General features: G+C 36.1%; 1 protein-coding gene across 1 annotated transcript in view; it reads left to right on the top strand.

Moving 5' to 3' along the window:
* Positions 1-19,186, top strand: part of Tfec (transcription factor EC) — a 69,070-nt gene extending 49,884 nt beyond the window's left edge. Inside the window, exons 3-7 of the mRNA XM_059256522.1 lie at positions 5,898-6,012; positions 7,162-7,218; positions 11,405-11,480; positions 17,123-17,270; positions 18,164-19,186. Of these exons, the coding sequence (XP_059112505.1) occupies positions 5,898-6,012; positions 7,162-7,218; positions 11,405-11,480; positions 17,123-17,270; positions 18,164-18,541 (774 nt within the window). The 3' untranslated portion in view covers positions 18,542-19,186. The remainder of the gene's footprint in view (positions 1-5,897; positions 6,013-7,161; positions 7,219-11,404; positions 11,481-17,122; positions 17,271-18,163) is intronic.
* Positions 19,187-20,913: the final 1,727 nt, after the last annotated feature.

The raw sequence follows: 20,913 nt of genomic DNA, 5'->3' as shown, positions 1-20,913 counted from the left end.
GGCAATGTGCAGGTAGATGTGGTGCTGGATCTGAGAGTCCTTACATCTTGATTCAGAGACAACAAGAAATGGACTGACTGTCACACTGAGGGAAGCTTGAGAAAGACCTCAAAGCCTGCCTCCACAAGGACACACTTCCTCCAACAAGGCCACACCTCCTGATAGTGCCACTCCCTATAAGCTTATCAGGGCCAATTACATTCAAACTAACACAGTTCTGGGACAAAACAGTTGACAGCAGCAATTTAAAGAAGGAAGGGATTATTTTAGTTCAAGTTTGGGGGCACAGTTAGTCAAAGTGGGGGAGTCATGGCACTAGGCGCTTAAGGAAGCTGGTTATATTATATTCTCAGTCACAGGTAGCTCTCTCTTTTACATGCAGTTAGGTCCCTGGCCTGACTAATACTGCCACCCACATTTACAAGAGGTCTTCCCACTTCAATTAGCATAATCTTCACACAGACATGTCCAGAGGGTCATCTCCGAGGTGATTCTAGGTCCTATTCAGTTGGCCACCAATATTAACCATCAAAATCATTGATGAAGTTTCTAATTTTAAAGCCCACTTTCTCTGATACTAGTATATCTATGTCATCTCCCTTATAGTTATAATCTGCTGGCATATCTGACTTCATTTTTTTCCATTCAACGTTTGTGTATCTTTTACTAGCTGACTCTTGTGATTTACGTATATCTAGTGATAGTCTTCTTAATCAGCTTGCATTTTAGATGGGGTGATTGACTGATGTTGATAATTATTATTTATATATGTGATGGCTGTCCTTTGTTGCCAACTTGACTACATCTGGAACTAACCAAAACCAGTGGCTAGGTATACCTGTGAGGGTTTTTTTCTTAATTAAATCATTTGAAGTGGAAGACTCACTTTTAATCTGGATCTTTTGTGGAATGATACACCTTTAGTGCAGATCTTTGAGGTGGGAAGATGCACCTTTAATCCGAGATATATATTATGGTGGAAACCCATTTAAAGGACATGAGAGGAAGAAGCTCTTCCTCTCTGCCTACTTGCCCTTGCTCTCACTATCAAATCCACTCCTTCATGGGGTTAGAGCCTACTTCTTTGGGATTCTGGCATATGAAGGCCAAATGAGACATCCAGCCTTGAGGACTAAACAACTACTGGATTCTTCTTTTGGTAGACAGCCATTGTTAGACTAGCTGGACCAGCCTGTTAGCCATTCTAACAAATCCCATTTATACATATATGTATGCATATAAAATGAAATATATATATATATATATATATGTGTATATATATACATACACACATATTTCATTCTGTAAATTCTGTTCCTCTAGAGAACTCTCATATAATATATTTTCACTTTTTTCTCTCACTTTAGATTATTTATGTTCTATTTTTAAAGCATATTTCCTTGTTTTGGAGAGGTGGCTCAGCAGTTAAGAGTACTGACTGTTCTTCCAGAGGTCTGAGGTTCAATCTCCATCACCCACGTGGCATTCACAACTGTCCATAATCCCAGTCTTAGGAGATCTGATACCCTCTTCTGGCTTCCCCAGCCACTAGGCACTTGCATGATGCCAGATATACATTAGACCAAACACCCATATACATAAATAATTTTTAAAAAGTGTATTACCATAATAATTTCTTATCACTTCCTTGCTACCCCAATTCATTCAGGCTGGAATTATGAAGACTGGAACGCTTTTCTCTCAACCTCCACCATCATCTTTTTCTTACATCCCACAATCACTTTTCTAAGGTATTTGATCAATTTTATTTCATATTTTTGAAACACATCTTTAAATAGCTCCTACTTTTAGGTACTTCACTCAATTTTTTCAGTGCTACTCTTTCTGGAAGTAAGCCTTTCTTATAATTAATTCATTGAAAATTTAAATAGTATATTATGATCATTTTATTTTTTCTCTCCCAACTCCTCCCAGATCCTCCTCACTTCCCTAACAACCTGATTTTGATTTTACTTTTTTGGGGGGGAGTAAACTTAATACTGCATGCTTAGGAATAATATTATCATGGTCTCACATGTGCATGGCATCAAGGCTGGAATAAAAAGACACATATAATTATTTTCCTTCATATTTAAAAAAGTTCATTCATTTTCACTTTATACTTAAATTTTAATTGTGTTACTAAAAATCTTACAGTTTTTCTCTTTTCATTGTATAATCATTTTATAGATTTAGTTTGTTCTTTATTTTTGAGATTTTATACTAGCATATAATGGAATATGATTACTACACTCATTCCCCCATCTTGCTTCCTTCCGTATACCCGCAACATATCCTTTTTCCAACTGAACGTTTTTTTTTTTTTCTTTGATATTTTGATAGCTCCCTAAGTCTGGTTAGTCCTGCCCATCTGTGCTTGGATGTGGGGCCATCTGCTGGGGCATGAGGAACTGACTAGTGGTCACATCCTTAAAAAACAAAGATGACTCTCCTTCCCTCAGCAGCCATCCACTGCAGTTCACTCCTCTGTAAGGGGTGGGACCTGGTGATCACCTACCGTATTTGTGCTGTGACTTGAGTTGGCTTCGTCCTATGCAGGTAGCACAGCTGCTGTGAGTTCATGAATGTGATGGCTATGGCACGGCCAGAAAACAGCAGATCACAGCACTCTTCCCCACCATTTGGCTCTTGCTTTCTTTCTGTCTCCTCTGTTGGAATATGGAATGTCTCCTGAACCTTGGTGTTGGCTTACTCTAGATGGTCTGTCTAGGGATGTGCACTGCATCTCTTATTCCCAGCACACTGAGCAGCTGTCTATCCCTCCACTGGATGCTGTCCACTGAAAAAGGGAGGTTCTTTGGCCTGGTGCATCTCAGCCCAGTTCTATCCATATGAACTGGGCTGAGATGCACCAGGCCAATTCAGCAAAATAACAATAGCCGGGGCTACCCAAAGGCCTATGACTCCCCAAGCCACAGGACTTTTGACTAGGATTACAGTACCAGACATAAAATTCCTTCCTGCAGGTTCATTGTTAGCTTTACTTGTTATTTTTATTATAGATTATCATGAAAACTTACCCTTATTTATTATAGGCTAATTGAATAAACTTCTTCTTATTTGATTTTCTTGTTCTTTTCCTTTTATATCATGTCTAATGCTGCATTTTTTTTGGTCAAAATTGTTACATTCCTTAGATGTTTTGCTATTTTGACCTGCGTATAGCCCAACATCCTCTAGGAAATACTGGCTGCTTTGAAAAGGTCTATCACTTGTGAAGGCCAGATCCAGGTTATTTCTGTTCCTCAGACCTCAGAAGTGGAGATGAGAATAAAATCTAGATATCACGAGATTACTGTCAATCACTATTTATCATTGAGCAGTTTCTTGGAAATGTTATTCTTTCTCTACCAGAGAGACTCATCCTCTTACGCAGATGTATACTTGACCCTTTTAAATGGATTTTAAGATAAATTATTTATTTTTATTAGGTTTGGTAACAATACGTTCATTCCCCATCATGTCAAATGTATTGCCTTACTGAGAAACCAGTCTTCCTTTTCTTAACAAGAAAAAAAGCATCTTCACAAAATACCTTCCATTTGCTTACTGATCTACAAAGACACAGGCATTGTTGCTGAATTAACACATACCTCTGACAAAGGTAGATACAAATTTGCTTTGTAAGCTCTTTCCAATGAGTATGTGTGCATTCAATGTTCACTAACATTGCACTCTCACAACTTTGAATGGAGAGAAGTCTCTTTAGATGACCCGAAGTGTATTACATGCTTTGAAACTCAGCAGTCTAATGATATTCAAAAAGTGATTAGCCATTTACATGAAATAGAAGAGTACCTACAGCATAAAATTAAATAGGGTATTAATCATTGTGCTTTAAGGCATAGATTAGACTGTAACTGGGGTCAGGGGATGATGCAATCTAGCTAGAGTTAGGCAGGAGTAGATTTATTGTTAGACTGTCCTGTTTCTAAGGAATAATGCGCCAAGTACTGTCTGAGCAGGTACTGTGGACCCTGTGGGTAGGAGCTGCTCTCTCCATTGTTACAGTACATGGACTAGAGCTCTGCTTTTCCTTTAACGTTTCTGCAATTTGCCAGTCTACACTGAAATCCATCTGAATTCAAGCTCTTCAGAGGAAAAGCGCCCCTCCCCTAGTTCCTTCCCCTCCACTCCCTGTCTTTTTGTTCAGCACGTCCATTATATTTCTCAAAGGCACAGTGGAAATGTACGACTCAGGTGGGGATGCCTCAGCTCATAACCAACAAGCTATTCAAAACGACCATGGAAAATATGTATGTTTAAAGCTCTGTTTTAGTGACACACATGTTAAGGAAATGGTGTGCATTGTGGAACACCTCTTAATTGTGTTTGCCAGAGATTCACATACATCATCTTTCCAAATTAGTTAACCTTTGTTTGTTTTTAAAATGAGTAAATTGAAAAGGAATAAGTACTTAAATATCCCACATCTAAAATCTGTAAAGTAAAAACACATAAAATAATGGGTTTGTAGGGTTAAGGGTATAGCTCATGATAGAGCATGTGCATAGCATATTTCAGGCCCTGGGTTGATCCTGAGCACTGCAAAATTCAACGTAAGTGAATATAAGTAAAATATAAGCTAGATAAATTAAAGATGAGGCTTTCTAATAAAGTTTATGATGAAGACACTAGTATACTAAAATATATGCCATGGTGACAAAAGCAGGCTAGAATGCACTTCTTGATGTGAACATAAATTTATGTATTAGATAATTTAAACTTCATTTCATAGTTGATTTTCCTTAGAAATACATAGTTATTTAATATACTGTAGTAACTTATTATCCTGAAAATGTATTTCAGCCTTAATAAGTACTTTCTTCCTTTCTTCATATTGATTGCCAAACTGACTTTCTAAATCTTGAAATATTTTCTCAGGTTGAACTGGAATTTCACAATAAGTAAGAATGTAGAGTGAATTTTTCTGCAATAATATATATATACTTTTCCTAGACCTTAAGGAAAAGAAAAAAAATTTTCTTATTCAGCCTTTGGTTAGTTGCCCAGAAATAGAATAAAGATATATAAAATAGAAATATTTTATAATTTTAAATCCTATGTTGTAAATGTAACTTTTTTCTGAAATAATGTGTATTATTTAAAATATGAATATTATTTAAATTAAATATTGTTGCATGATCAATAAGCATAGTTTGAGTAATGCATCAGTACAATTTTGAATTGTACATAAAGCATCTTGGATTTTTAAGAAATTGTTTCCAAGAACTTCAAGAATTACAGAGTTTATAATTGGAGAGAACCTATGTTCACTAGAGGCAAACTAGTCTTAGTGTGCTCTTGGTTACCAGCTGAGGTATTTAGATCAATCTAGAACACTAGTGTACAGAGGGAAAAAAATATCTCTTCCAGGAAGCTTAGTTTCCCACTTCATTAACAACATAAAATCCCTCCTGATGGCCAAATTCTGAGAGTACTGACAGTACTCTGAAGCTCCCAAAGGTTTTAACATTTTACTTGACTTGTGGTCTGCAAGGAACTTCCAGATTTGCTAAGATGTGTGTTGTTTTTTCAAAATGATACTTTAATAGTACTAATTTACAACCATGTCATGATCTGGCTCAAACCTCCATAGGTTTGTAAATATTCATCAGAATTTCCCTTCATGCATGAACTGATCTCTCTTTTTCTTGCAATCCAAATACTATTTCCAGCATATCTTATCCATATGCATTCCATAATGTATTTAAAAGTAGTCAACATATATTTCTGTTTAAAACTAACATGGAATCTATTGTCATGATTATTACAAAGTGACAAATTTAAAATGAGGGATTTAAGGAACACTACTAAATATGTATGTGTGTATAGTGGCGTTAATTAGTTGATCTTTTCTTTCTTTTCTCTTTAAGTTATCTGGTAGCATTTTGGATGTGTACAGTGGTGAGCAGAGGATTTCTCCAGTTAATGCGAATCTTATGAGTACTTCCTGTCCAAGCAATCTGCCCATGAAAAAGGAAATTGCAGGTAATGTCGACTTTTAAAAAAAAATTTAACTTTTAAAAATTGTTATCAGTTGTATGCTATGTGAATAGCATAGTTTCATGATGAATAGTTTTTTAAAGTATGATCACAAGAGCTAAAAGGGATAAGTGTTGAGAGTAAATCTATCATTTCTTAGTATCACTAAACAACGGATCAATATCATTTACATTTTAGTTGAATTAATTCTTCCAAACATTAACATTCTGATCCTATCTTCTTGGGCCAGGGATTCAGGAGAGGTTTAGCCAGTTGTTGTGACTCAGAGTCTCTTATAGGGCTGCGTTCTGGGAATCTTCCAGACCACAGAAGGTAACATGTGAATGGGGCTTGACAATACATTTCAAAGCTGGTACATGCATAGGTTATGAAAATGCTGTAAGTTGACAACTCGTCTTACTTTGTAACTGCATGCATCTCTGCAAAAGGTTCTATGGAAAACACAATAGATGTAGCTTTGAGAGCTGCCTTGAACATCTCCTTAACACTCTGTAAGTATTGTAATTCCAGTCGATGCTGGAGGAACTATCCGTGTTATGAAGATCAGGGAGGAAGAATCATTGTGGACTCTTTTGAAACTGATGGCCAGCCAGTCTGTAGAGAATTTTGTTATTTCCTGAGTGGTAGAATGGTTTTGACATGCATATCTGAGATACATAGCTAGTTGCAATTCCTTTGATGAAGCAATCATAAATATTTTTGAAGAGACTAGATTCGTTTCTGAATCTCAAAATTATGGGAATGATAGTAGAAGTTAGTGAAGAGTTCAGCATTTTCCATGTAACAAGCCTGTAAAGCCCTCTCACTATTTATCAGGTAGCTATTGTACTATATTTATTTCACAAGTGAAGAGCCTGAGGCAACAAGTTTGATAATTAACCACGTGACTGTTAAATGGAAAGCTAGAAAACAGATCAGGTTTTTGCTACTCCAGGTCTTAAAGACTTTGCCATTGCCTTTTGTTAAAACATCCCCTGCTCTACATTCCTTCAGATTGGCATCAAACGTATTATTACACCATTACCATTCTAGAAAAAGCAATATTCTCTTTCTACCTAGTGTTTCTGAAGGTTGCATGGAAAGGCTTCAAAGTGGAACTAAACTCCGTTTTGATTTTTTTTTTCTTTTGTTCAGAAACTGACACTAGAGCTTTGACAAAAGAGAGACAGAAAAAGGACAACCACAACCTCAGTGAGTATGTTTTTTTTTTCTTCAAACAAAATTACTACAAGAGGAAGTGCAGGGAAAATCAAGTATAGAGTCTTTTACTGTCATACCATTACCACTTGAAACTGGATTATTGAAATTAATTGGTCATGCTTAGCAACTTGAAACAGTTTTGGAAATGCAAACTTGGAGATACCTTGAAAAGGTTTTGCATTTTCATAAAACCAGGTGACTAGGAAGGGTGTGCTTGCCTGAGATGAGTGCATTTGGTTACGTTTGAGCAGGGTTGTGATTCACCAACTCACGGGCTTAAAGACATGAACTGGCTGTGAAATGTACTTCATTTCACCAGAAACAAGTGCACCTTCTCATTTTTCAGTATCAATTTGCTCCTCCCTTTTCAATGATACGTTAACTGAAAGGCATGGCTTATGTTGGAACGCTGATTTCCTTGTGCCTTCTTCAGATCAATTTGCCTCTGATAACCAGTCACATGAGATGGAGAAATGCACGTGGGAGAGGTAGTTTAGCAGCAAGGCTGAGATTTAGAGTGCTCAGTCTTGTTTTAAGAGCTTCCGTATTTCAAGTGACTTCCACTAACTGAGTGTGAGGCAGCTTTGTTCTGAGAGACAAGGCTCAACAGAGAAAGAGGAATTATGAAAATGGAAGAGTAAAGCCTCCAGTCAAACCAGCAATTTTCTTCTGTGCAATGGCCTGAAATTCGTTCTGCATGTACCTATGACACCCTTGCCAGTTCTTACTGCACCTGCCACATCAGACTGACAATGGTTAACTGACCCGTAGGAGAGCTGGCCCTTCCTTCCAACTCTTTTGGGCCGTAAACTTTGGGTTCCCTTAGCCCTCAAGGGCATCACAGACAACTTTAATTTAGACTGTGAGATAAGGGGATGCATGAGTGGGCAGAGCTGATGGTTGGTACAAGGAGTCAATATGCTGGGAAATCATGGCCCCCATGGAGTTACTGTCCTTATCTCTTTCTGTCCTCTGTATAGGCAGCTGTCCAACAGGTCTTTATTGTACAGTATGGTTGGTGTCTGTTATGTGTCTTATCAAAGTGTTTAGAAACTAGATTCTCATGCTACATCATTTTATTTTGAGGTAACTTAATGTTAAAAATTTAGTGTCATGTATTTTATATATGACAAATATAAAACAGTTAAAACTACAGAAAGTGTGAAGTCATTGCAAAATCACAAAGGAGGTTCCCTTTATCTGATGCCTAAATATATAAAAGTTAAAAATCTAATTTGAAAATGCTAAATCCTTATCAAAGCCTGGAAGGCCAGGAGTGGGTTGAGAATTCTCAGGACCCCTGAGTTTGGCCTGGGAAGAATGGTGCTAGCTTTTATCTTGCAACATACTTCTCGTATCTTTCTATTTTATGCTGTCAGTAGCTTTGAATGTGAGTGAACATTCTACTCCACTCCTACACTACCCTTTGGCTGCATACTTACAGGTATGAGCTCCTTCCTTCAGGAGAGGAGAGTTCAGGTCATGGCCTGTCCTGGGCCTGGAACCAAGCCCTGGAGTGAAAGAGGAAATTCCTTGTGCAAGTTAGCCAGAGTGCCATTCATTCAGCAGGATTCTTTTGGCCTTGGTCTGCCTTGGGGTCAGTGTGGCTAGAGAAGGCAAAAGTGGTCTACTGAATGCCAGCAGAATGCCAGTGGACTAGGTTCACTGAATATGTCAAAAGCATAATGAATAGTGAAATTTTGCAATTTCTTAAAGTGATTTTTTTTTAAAAAAATAACTGTATATTCAAGAAGAACTGAAGTGGTAATTAGCCATTTAAAATGTTATAAGAAGAATCTAAGGAGAGGAAAGGTTTTGATAGTATACACAATGTGGAATTAGGTAATTTTGAACAAATGTAAAACTAACCTATTCTGAGACAAAATTATGAACTTTCTTCATTACTGTTGTATGTTTCATTGGTGATATAGAGATAATGTATGTGAACACAGAATTGTTATCAAATTCTCATTGTAAAGCATATAAGCTTTTCTATCAGTTTTATTCTTGTTTATGGATGTAGAAATAGTTAGCTGCTTTGTAAGTCATATGCTAAAAAACAGGAGGATTAGTGGAGAGGGTGAACAAGCTCAGTGATTGATTGCATTCTAACTTGAATGCACCATTCCCGAAGACCAAGCTCATTAATGGCACCTCACTTTGTAGACAAGGTTATGAAGGCAAATGATATTTATTAGTGACTTCGCTCATTTCACGTAGCAGATCTTAGTTCTCAAGTAGGTGCTATTTGGGTATTTTACAACATTTTTGAAGTATGCTTTTCTTTTCTCATGGCCTTTTTATTTTATTTTAGTTTTTGGGGCACAAATTTCTCTGAATACTTTATACATGTAATCCATTGCAAAAATATTATAGGAAACTCATTATATCATCAACAGTGAATAGTTTCTCCATACACAAAATTGCAACAAATAATGAATGTACAGAATAATAAGGAGGGCGAAATTCTAGAGCGCTTATATCTACAGCTCTCGACTGGCTGCCATTACACATGAAATAACAGCTTTACCTAATGACATCAGCGCGTGCGCTGATTCTACCAAAATCAGAATTCCTGGATGAGGAAAATAAAATTTGTTCAACAATCCTTCCAGATATGTCTGATTCAAGCAAGAGTTTGAAAACCACTTCCCTATACAAAAACTTAAAACTGGGAAATTAGAACCAGTGAGGAGGTTCAGTGGGTGAAGGTGTTGCTGCCGAGCCTGACAACCTGAGTTTGATCCCTGGGATCCACCCAGTGCAAGGGGAGTCCCTGTCCCCACACGACGCCCTCTGGTCACTACACATGCTATTGTGTGTAAGCCTACACACACATGCACAACACACTAAATCAATGTTAACTAGAGAAAAACAAATTAGTAGTCTAATCTACATACATTTAGTCAGCACATCCTGTATAGGCCAAGCCCTCTGGAGATAGAGTTATAGCTGTTGGGGTTTGTTGTTGTTGTCATTTTTACTTTTCAGAACAGGGTTTCCCTGTGTAGCCTTGGCTGTCCTTGAACTTTGTAGACTAGGCTGGTCTTGAACTCATAGCGATATGCCTGCCTCTGCCTCTGCCTCCTGAGTGCTGGGATAAAAGGCATGTGCCTCTACCACCTGACTTTTTTTTAGAAGGCTTTTTATTTTTATTTATTTATTTAGATTTATTTTTTTTATTATTTTGTGTGTATGAGTGTTTTGTACCACATGTATGCCTGATACCCAAGGAGGTGGTGAGCTTCCATGTGGGTACTGGGAATAAAACCTGGGCCCTTTGCAAGAACAATAAGTGCTCTTAACCACTGAACCAACACTCCAGTCCAAGAGATACAATCATAGTTAACTGATCACGTGTATTTGCAATGTGCTAGGCATTGAGGTAATGGGTGATGTCGCTCTGTATGCTGTGAATTTGTTGCTCTGATTGGTTGATAAATAAAATGCTGTTTGGCCAGTAGCCAGGCAGGAAGTATAGGTGGGATAAGCAGACAAGGAGAATTCTGGGAAGAGGAAGGCTGAGTCAGGAGTCGCCAGCCAGACACAGAGGAAGCAAGATGTGAAGGCGGAACTGAAAAAAGGTACCAAGCCACGTGGCTAAACATAAATAAGAATTATGGGTTAATTTAAGGGTAAGAGCTAGTCAGTAATAAGCCTGAGCAAATGGCCAAGCAGTTATAGTTAATATTAAGCCTCTGTATGATTATTTTATAAAAGGCTGTGGGACTGTGAGTGAGAGATTTGTCCCAAGCACGGGCCATGTGGGACACAGAAAAACTTCCTACTACATTGAGGAGATGGTAAAACATGGTGAATGGCCTTTAAAGATTATACTAACAAATTGCCAGAATGTGTTTGTGTGAGGTATCAGCCAAACAGGATAAGCATATGAATATATATGTGTGTATATAGCATTGTGAGAAAATTCAAATAATGAAAGTATTTTGTGGCAAAATATTTTATCATGTTATGAAATAAATATTCACAATTCTATTATTACAAAATTTCCTGCTAGTATAAGACATATTTAAATTTTTATCTTATTATTAAAAACTGTCCTTTGACTAACTGGGAATATCTTTTTTACTATTTTTTAAAGATTATTAAATTTACAGCTGACCAACAGTGAACTGTGTTTTAATGAGAATAATCAATAATCTTTCTTTCTTAATAGTTGAAAGAAGAAGAAGGTATAATATTAATTACCGAATCAAGGAGCTTGGCAGTCTTATTCCAAAGTCTAATGATCCGTGAGTTCAAAATCGTTTGTGCAATAATGTTGTAGTCTCAGTGTCCTACAAATAGGTGGGTGGGAAAAGGGAGGACAGATCCAATGACCAGGAAACGGAGCATCTTATAGCAAAGATTAGTCTACTTCTGGTCTCCCTTTGAAATATCTATTTCAGAGTGATAATTGTTAAGCATCAGGGCATTTCCTAGATTCATCCTTCTGATAGTCAAAATAAGTATCTGAGTTCTCCCCAGCTCAGAGTGGCTCTCAGCGTACTAACAACATTGGCAATTTAATGATAGTGTCAAAAGCTGTTTACGATAATGACTGAGATATTCAACATATGATAATAGCATTTCTTCCAACTTAAGATTTATGTGAACATTAAAATTAAATTGTCACAATGTCAAATATGTTCAAGTTCTAGAGATACCCATGTTAAAATGGAATTGTAAAGTACTGTTGATTGGTGCCAACAAGATTTTGGTGGCAAACACAAAGCCAAATGTGGTGTTCAAGACTATAAACATCAAGAAATAACTAATCAAACTTTCAATTTTGAAAGTAGAGTTTTTGTACAAAAAGCAAAGTCATGATCTGCAGCTTGAATGATGATTTTTAAAAAATGATCACTCCAAACTTCCCCATTCAGAAATGAGGGTACTTGATGAAGTGATACTTGAAAATAGTCTTTCCCTAAATCTAAATGTTATAACTAATTTGGGCAAATAAATAACTCACATTAGAAAAGACTGTAATATTTATCCTCATGAGCTCACTAGACAGTATAGGCTTCAATGTAAACATGGCAGAGAGACTCGACTCAGCAGAGAGAGATGAAGGGCTCAGGCCTAGCTTGGGCTCTAGTGATAATCATAAAAACATGCTAAATTCACTAAATGTAGAGCTCTTTTGTTATTCAAAGAGAACTGAGTCTGGGAAGATGGGTCAATTGTTAATGCTTGTTGCTCTTCCAGAGCAACTGAGTTTGGTTTCCAGCACCTATATAGGTCAGTTCATACCTGCCTGTAACTCCAACATCAAGGCATCCAACATCTTCTGGCATTTTCAGGCACCTGGACACACATGGATACATTCATACAGACAGGAACACATACAAATAATCTTATTTATTTTTAGATTTATTTATTTTGTTGTTTTATATGTATGAATATAGATACATATATGTTTTATAAGTATGAATTAAATACATGTATGTGTTACGTGTATGAATATTTTCCTGCATGTACATATGTGGACCATGTGCATGTCTAATGCCACAGAGGTCAGAAGAAGGCATCGGATCCCCTGTTAATAGAGTTACAGGCATTTGTTAGCTACTATGTGGGTGTTGAGAATTGACCCTGGGTCCTCTGCAATAGCAACAAGTGCCTTAACCCCTGAGTAAACTCTCACCTCAATATCCACAAAAGTTTAAAAATATAAATCTGTAAATTATAGTAACTATTTGACTTTCCTTTATAATTATTTTATAAAAATATCAGTAAGGTATACTAGAATACATTATAAAGATTGTTGAAGTATTGCAATCTTTAACATTTTATAACTATTTTGATAATCTAATTCTTTCTTGTTTAACTCATTGTATAGCACATGATAAGCTTTTCCTATAAATGTCACAAGCCTTATGTTTTATGTAGCAGTATTGCAGTTACTTTAACTCTGCCATTAATAGCCCCCAAATCAGACAAAGACTACATGTAAATGAGTGAGAATGATTATAGCCACAGAAACTATTGACAAAATCTGTCTGTGGCTATCATTTGTCTCATTCTGGCCTAGAATATGGGAAATCAATTTACCACAGACTCAGCGGAAAGAAAAGGTAGTTGAGAAACCTTCACTATATGTGTTCTTAAGAATCCTTTTCTTCATAATGGACATCAGTCCTCCTTACTCTCCTGTTTTATAATGCTATCTGTAGACAAATGACATTAAGATCTTACTGTAAACACACTGACAGTCAAATGATGAATGTGTCCATATTCTATATGTGACTTCTAGCATGTCATTCAAACACATGAACACTAAATTCTGCTTTAGTATATTTTGTTCCCTGGCTCGCTGAGGCCTCACTTGTTACTTCATTGTCCTTTGGGGTTCAGTAGTGAGGATGCCATGGTTGAATCTTGAATCTAGCATCTTGAAAGGGGTTTTACTAGAGTAGACTCTGAATCTGAAGACCCTAGGAATGACTAGTTTATGAAACAATTTGGACTGATTGGTTGAGTTTTAGATGTTAATACAGATAATTAAAAAGCTTCAGGAAAAATACTATGGAAAGATTGTAGGGACAATACAGAGAAGGCAGGATTCCATTTAAAGAAAGTAAAGTGAATAAGAAATAGCATTACTATATTATGGCAATGTTTAAACTAAAAACTCAAATGGAAAACAACAAAAATATCAAGAGATTATCAGTTTGAATAAATAACTCTCAAAAGAATCTGTTGCATAGGTAACAACCACTAAGATGACTGAGGTTTTCATTTTTATTTTTATTTTTTTACTTTTGTTGTTGCTCAAGAGAATAGCTGGGTGTGGTAGCTCACATCTGTAATTCCAGTACTTCGAAGGCAGAGGCACGAGGATTACTATGAGTCTGAGGCCAAACTTTGCTATGTAGTGACTTATAGGCTATCCCAGGTCACAAAATAATCCCTGTTTAATAAAAAAAAACAAAACAAAACAAACAAACAAATAAAAACAAACAAACAACAACAACAAAAAAAAACAAGAGGCAAAAGCCACATGTTTACAGAAGACCAGTAAAGCGCACTAGGAGACCTGGAGTTCACCTTCTAAATGTCATGTGTGTTCCTGGGCACGGGCATGGTGGAGTATGTCTTGCTGAGGGCCTTTCCAGATATCTAGACTAAACTTTGGGGAATGAGGCCAGAGCTACTTCAAAGATGTAGAATTCAATGGCATTACCATTTTTATATACCCAAACATTCAGAAATTTGTATTTCTTTGCAGATCAAAATCATGGAGTTAAAAAGAGAATATTATATAGAAATACTAGAGTTGAGAAATAGTATTTAAAAAATACAAATTGGATGTGTCCTGGTGTTTTCTACATTTCTTGGTTACAAAACTCTAATGCTTTGAAGTGGACGTCACATACAAGGTGACAGCTGATGTGCATTTTTTGCAGAGTCATCTGAAGGAAATCCTACACCAATTCACACCTTAGGCCTTATTGTCTTGACGCTATCTTCAGACTTTTAGCTCTTGTCCCAAAAGTGTTAAGGTCTTCAAGGATAATTGCCTTATGGAAATGAAAGGACAATATCTTCATCCTTTGTTTAGCTGTGTCTTCACATCCCACATTTCTATGATAACATTATATTCTTTCATTTTTTTTAATCCTACAGTATGTGAAATTACTTTGGAAGAGAGGACATTCACATACATAGGGATATATATATATATATATATATATATATATATATATATATATATATTTTAAATATTTTTAATCATTTGAAGAGCAAAGCTTTATCTCTTCAAATACTGTCAGATACAGCAAACTCCAAAAAGAGCTGAAATGACACCAGGTGTCATTAAAAGTGTACTGTGTTCTCCCTCCCCATTTTGTAGATTTATTTTAAATTTAAATAAGTAGTGCTTTAGGATTAGATTTGGCTGTAATTGTCCTTTGCTTTTAATTTTTTTCTTTGCTTTTGAAAATTTTATGCATGTATACAAAGAAATTTGAACATATCCCTTCCTCATTTCTTGCCTCAACACTCCCATATCCCCCAACAACATGCCCCCTCTCAACTTCATGTCATATATACATATATGTATATATTATATATGTTTATATACATATTATATATCCAAGTAGGTCCACATGGGGCTGGTCATATTGCGTGGGTGTGGGCCATGTCTTTTGCTCCTTATTCTTCTTCCTTCATGCAACCTACCCCCCATGGGAGGAAATGAAACAAAATTGAGGTTCCATAGGGTTCCTGCTACTATTTAACTGTGCCAATTCAGGAGATCACAATGTTTTTCAGTTACAGATAACTCTTGTTTCAACAACAAAAATGGCTTGTCTTTTCATAATTATTCTACCATGACAGAAATCCCTATGAACAGGATTGATCCTGACAGTCATGTTGGCTCTAAAAAACTAAGCAGATAATATTTAAAATGAGCAAACATGAAGGTGGTTTGAAGCATTTCCGTAGATGTTTGGCCACTCAAAAGTCTTTAAACCTTTCTGCTGAAAGGATGAAAATGTATCTTCCTTTCATATGTTGCTGCTAATGACTTGGCCACCCAAGCTGTTTCCATGAGTAATATTCAAACTGATGTTCCATAGACTTTATATTCCTAAATCTGACCCATGGTAACTAATTTATTAACTGTATCATAGTTTATAAAAATTATACAAACCAGGACTATTTTCAATATATATTTAAACAACCTAAAACAAAACAAAAAACAAACAAAAAACCAAAAAAAAAAACAAACCAGCTGTAGGAAAAAGTCTATAATTTGCTATTGCTTAATTTGTACTGTATGTAAATAATTTTCACAGTGAGGGACATGGTGCAGTGGGTAGTACTTGCTACTCATTCGTGAGGATCTGAGTGTAGATCCTAGCACTCACATAAAAATCCAGCTTGGATGTCCATGCCTGAGAGTTTCTGCTGGGAGTCAGAAACGGGAGGGGCTCAGAGCTTGCCTGGCCAGCCAATCTAGTGGAGTCACTGAGCTTCTGGTTCAGTCACCAGCATTGGCTAACCACTTTAATTAACATTTGCTAATTAATTGGTTCTTATTATTAATGCATATTAATAGTTCTCATGCCGCATTACATCTATGATGTTTTCAGATATTAAGATCATTATTAGCCACTTCCACACTTCTATATTATTATTTCTCCTATGTTAAAAGCATTTTAATATTTTTCTATACCAAAACTTAAAAGATTTTTCAGAAATGCTTAATTCTAGTCATTTATCTTAAATACTTAAAAATATTAAAATGTTTAAAAAATAGTGTTCTGAATCCAGCTTTAAAAATAATGATGTTATTGTTTGTGCGGAAAAATTGATTAAATGGTTTCAGGAAGCTTGCTCTGTTGCATAAAGCAATGTTGCCCAACTCTGCCGCATTTCACAACCACACAGGATCACCATTCAGGGGAGAATGTATTTTTTCTTTCTTAGAAACAAAAGCAACCATATTAGGAAATAGGTTAGAAGATTGGTACATTTGAAATGATCTTAAAAAATTTAGGCTTAAGTCGTCAGTAATGTACATTTCCTAGTTCATTAATGCAGAAATACTGCACATAGATTTTAATCTTAGAGTTAATAATAAAAGCAATTTTCACTAAAAATATAAAAACTGTAATGGTAGAATCATGATATTGCATTTAGCTCTCCCACAAAAAGTCACTTTATTACTTTCTTTTGACACTTATTTTCATTCTGGGATTAATTTTACTATATAAGGGCTTCTTAACTATTCTATTAAAATTTCTATTCAGAAGCAATAATATCTAAGAGTGAATAATAGTCATGTAAATCATTATTTCATATTAATGTAAAAGATTTTGTAAGTTCTTATGAATTCTGCTGACATGCACAATTGTGAAAAGGTTATCTCCCTCTTCTGCAGTGATATGCGCTGGAACAAAGGAACCATTCTAAAGGCATCTGTGGAGTACATCAAGTGGCTACAAAAAGAACAACAGAGAGCCCGGGAGTTAGAGCACCGACAGAAGAAGTTAGAGCAGGCTAACCGGCAGCTTGTGCTCCGGATTCAGGTGGTGACGAGACGGCCTCCGTGCGCTGCACAGCGAACATATGACTATCCTGTCTTTGCTTTCATTCGCTGCTCTCGTTTACACATTTTCTTATTAACAGCTTTTATTTTCCTTTGGAAAAATAAGTTTCCTGCCTTTTAGAAGCTTCTGAATTGGGTCATTTCAATTAGATTTTGATTGGAGATCTAAGTTCGAGATGACTTAAGTAGACGTAGAATGGATGAGAACCAGTTACCAAATGCAGAAAATAATGTTCATTTAACACACATGTGATATAGTCTACACACACACACACACCACTGAAAAACAGAAACCAGACAACATAGTGAAGCATTTGTTTCTGTAAGATGATTTTGGACACTAAATTTCACCCTCTTCCTTGATTTCTTCAGTAACACTGTTATGAATTTCATTGCCTTGAGGCATACTTTACCAGTTAACATTACCTTTCAGCTGTTCAAGTTTCACAAAATATTAGAATATGGGCTTTATAATTGCATCTCTTTTTAATGCAAACAGGCACATGGGCAAGTAATACACTTACCCTAGTTCAGTGAAATGCTCTGGAGTTATGACAAGAGCTGAACCAGGAGGAATAAATGAATGGAAGACTTTCCACAGTTTACAATACTACACTGTTTAGCCCAAGCCACTATGCTACCACCACATACCATGGAGTTTACAGACACTTCGAGGACTTTTTTTTTTTAATTTAAGTAATTTTTAGGCATTGCAAGTACACCAGATTTCTTTATTTGTAAAATGTGTTTATAGTTTGTACCCTTCTTCATTTTGACTATTAGTTAATATTTTTTCTAATTTGATTTCAATAATTAAGTCTACTTTTCCAATGTACTATTTAATAATTTACAATTTCTTATTGGAAATTGCAGGAACTAGAAATACAAGCACGTGCTCATGGTCTGCCAATGCTGGCTTCACTTGGCACAGCTGATTTCAGTACCCACATCACCAAACAGCAGACCCATCCTGAGAAGAACTCAGTAGGCTGCTGCCAACAACTGACTCCGTCTCAGGGGACAAGCCCGGAGTTCTGTGAGCAAGCTCTGGCCTTCTCGGATCCTCTGTCTCACTTCACAGATTTATCATTTAGCGCCGCGCTGAAAGAGGAACAAAGATTGGACGGCGTGCTACTAAGTGATACAATCTGCCCCTTTGGCACGGACCCACTTCTCTCTGCCACTTCCCCTGCAGTTTCCAAAGCGAGCAGTCGAAGCAGCTTTAGCTCAGAGGATGGTGATGAATTATAAGCCACAAACTGACTCAACCAGGGAGCAACTCCATGCTGGTGCTACGCAATCATGATCTGCGTTTCATGCATTGTTTTCACTTAATCCTCTGGAAGGAATTATGTTGCCCATGGGGGAAATGATTAGAAGCAATGGGGAGTTCATGGAAAGAAGAAACACGATGTTAAAGAATCGCTGAAGGTCACGGTGTTGTTTCCCTCTTTGTCTACAGAGTGCAGACTTCCTTAAATTTGATTTTCCTGGAAAGTGGTTCAGCTTAAGAATGGCTCTAGTGTGATACCTCCAGAGCAGTGACATGACAAGATATTGGAACTGTAGTCCTTAAAGAGACTGCAATATACCACTCTCCTCTCACTTCCATATTCTGTGTCACCTCTTATAACATCATTTTTTTTTTTTATAAAAGAATCAAGACTAACATATTAGGTGATAATTTCCTTTCCATTGTGTGGTGGAAATATGTGTGGTTGAACTCTTGTTGGGAAAAATAAGTATAAAATGTATATTTTTGTCACTTATACTTGAAACTCAGTCTGTAATAACATGAGAATTTTTCTAAATAAAGCAAAGAACATTTCTGAAAATATTATTTTCTAAAAGTAGATTCTGACTTTTAAAATCAGTTCAATGAAACTAATTCTGAACATCTTGCATATTTATGTATCTATGTTGTCTTCAGAAAAAAGGAACACATTGAGGACTCTCTTCCAGAACATGGTCCTCAGATTTTATCATTTTACATAAATACACATGCACATAATATAGGTAGGATATATTATTTTGTTTTTCTTCATTCCTTTGATTATCTGATCAATGCCATAAACTATATTCAAACTTTTTCTTTGTTCTTCAAAAGATGTAGAATAATCAATTTTAGTAAATAAATATAAAATGTCCCCATATTAGAACATTTTTTTTCTGAATTTAACATTTGTCATCATGTCCTATGTGAGATATAGATTTATTATTAATATGTTATCTCAAACATTAACTAAATGTTGAATATTAGACTGCCAATTGATAATCTGTTAGCTGGAATTACATTGTATTTTATTCAAATGTAAGTGGAAGATGGAGTTCTTTTTCCCTTGAAACTTACAGTGCCCCATGGTCTTCCTTTTTGGTAGCATTTAGTACAAGTATTTGTATATACAGTATTTCATTCATGTTTTTATTCTTGAACTTGTCTAAAGTTTGATATTTTATCAGTATACATATTGCTATATCTGGCATTATGGCTGGACCTCAGTGAAAAATCATGAATCAATCAATATTGATGCAGGAATAGTTAGAACTGCACTGGGCCCTGTCAAAATGTTGAACAGATGAAAAGTACATGATCTAATTCTTGAGGAGACACTTAACAAGACAACATGAAAACAAAACCAAAGGGTAGAGAATGTGCACAAAAAAAAACAAACAAACAAACATAAGCTGTGAAATAGAAGAGTTGAGAGAAAGGGAAGGAGATTGCGAAGTTGAGGGGAAATACTACATGTAAAGTGCACAAGATAGATACGAGGGGGATTAATAGAGGGGACTAATTTCAGCCAAATGATCAAGGAAGGGATAAGTGGGGAAATAGCTTCATGAGACGGTTGGTTGACAGATGTGTCTACCTTTCTTCAGGAGGTTTTTAGAAACTGATGTTGACATCTGGTTATAGAGATAAATAAATCTAGGATGCTATAACAAATTAGAAGTTAAATTTGTTACTAGAATAGAAATTTAAGTAACAAAATGTGTAATTCTTGGTTCAGTTGTGATATCTTAAATATTCAAGCAGGTTTAGTGTTTTGTCCACAATATGTCATTAAAAAAACTTTCAAGTCCTTATGCTAGTGAAAAGTGGTCAAACACAACCTCCTTCTGGACATCAGTGGTCTCTTGCTTATCATATATCAGCTCTAATTTAGAAGTGTTAAAATAATTCAATTGTTAGATTTGGAAAAATAATTCATAATTTCTAGGATTGGCCATTAAAGTCAGATGGATTGGTTCAACCTAAAATGTGTCATTTGAAAACAGATTTTCTCAATATTTTTCAAGAGGGCATTTAACACTTTTAATAATAATGACAAAAGTTTCCCTCGGGTGATAATTTGATTTGACTTTGCAAATCATAGGGAAATGAATGTTTTGTGGCCCATGGGAACCACACTATTCTAGCTAGAAGATTATTTCTTCTGTGCTTCTTCTGTCCCCTTTTGTCCCATTCTAAGGCTTGCTCAGGTGACGCTGGTATGCTGACATCATTTTTTTGTTTTTCAGGACAGAGTTTCTCTGTGTAGTTTTGGTGCCTGTCCTGGAACTCGCTCTGTAGCCCAGGCTGGCCTCAATCTCACAGAGATCTGCCTGCCTCTGCCTCCCGA

The sequence above is a fragment of the Peromyscus eremicus genome, chromosome 3, assembly GCF_949786415.1.
Source record: "Peromyscus eremicus chromosome 3, PerEre_H2_v1, whole genome shotgun sequence".
Taxonomy (NCBI): domain Eukaryota; kingdom Metazoa; phylum Chordata; class Mammalia; order Rodentia; family Cricetidae; genus Peromyscus; species Peromyscus eremicus.
Note: the sequence above shows the minus strand (reverse complement) of the source record. Positions and strands in the feature narration are given on the sequence as shown.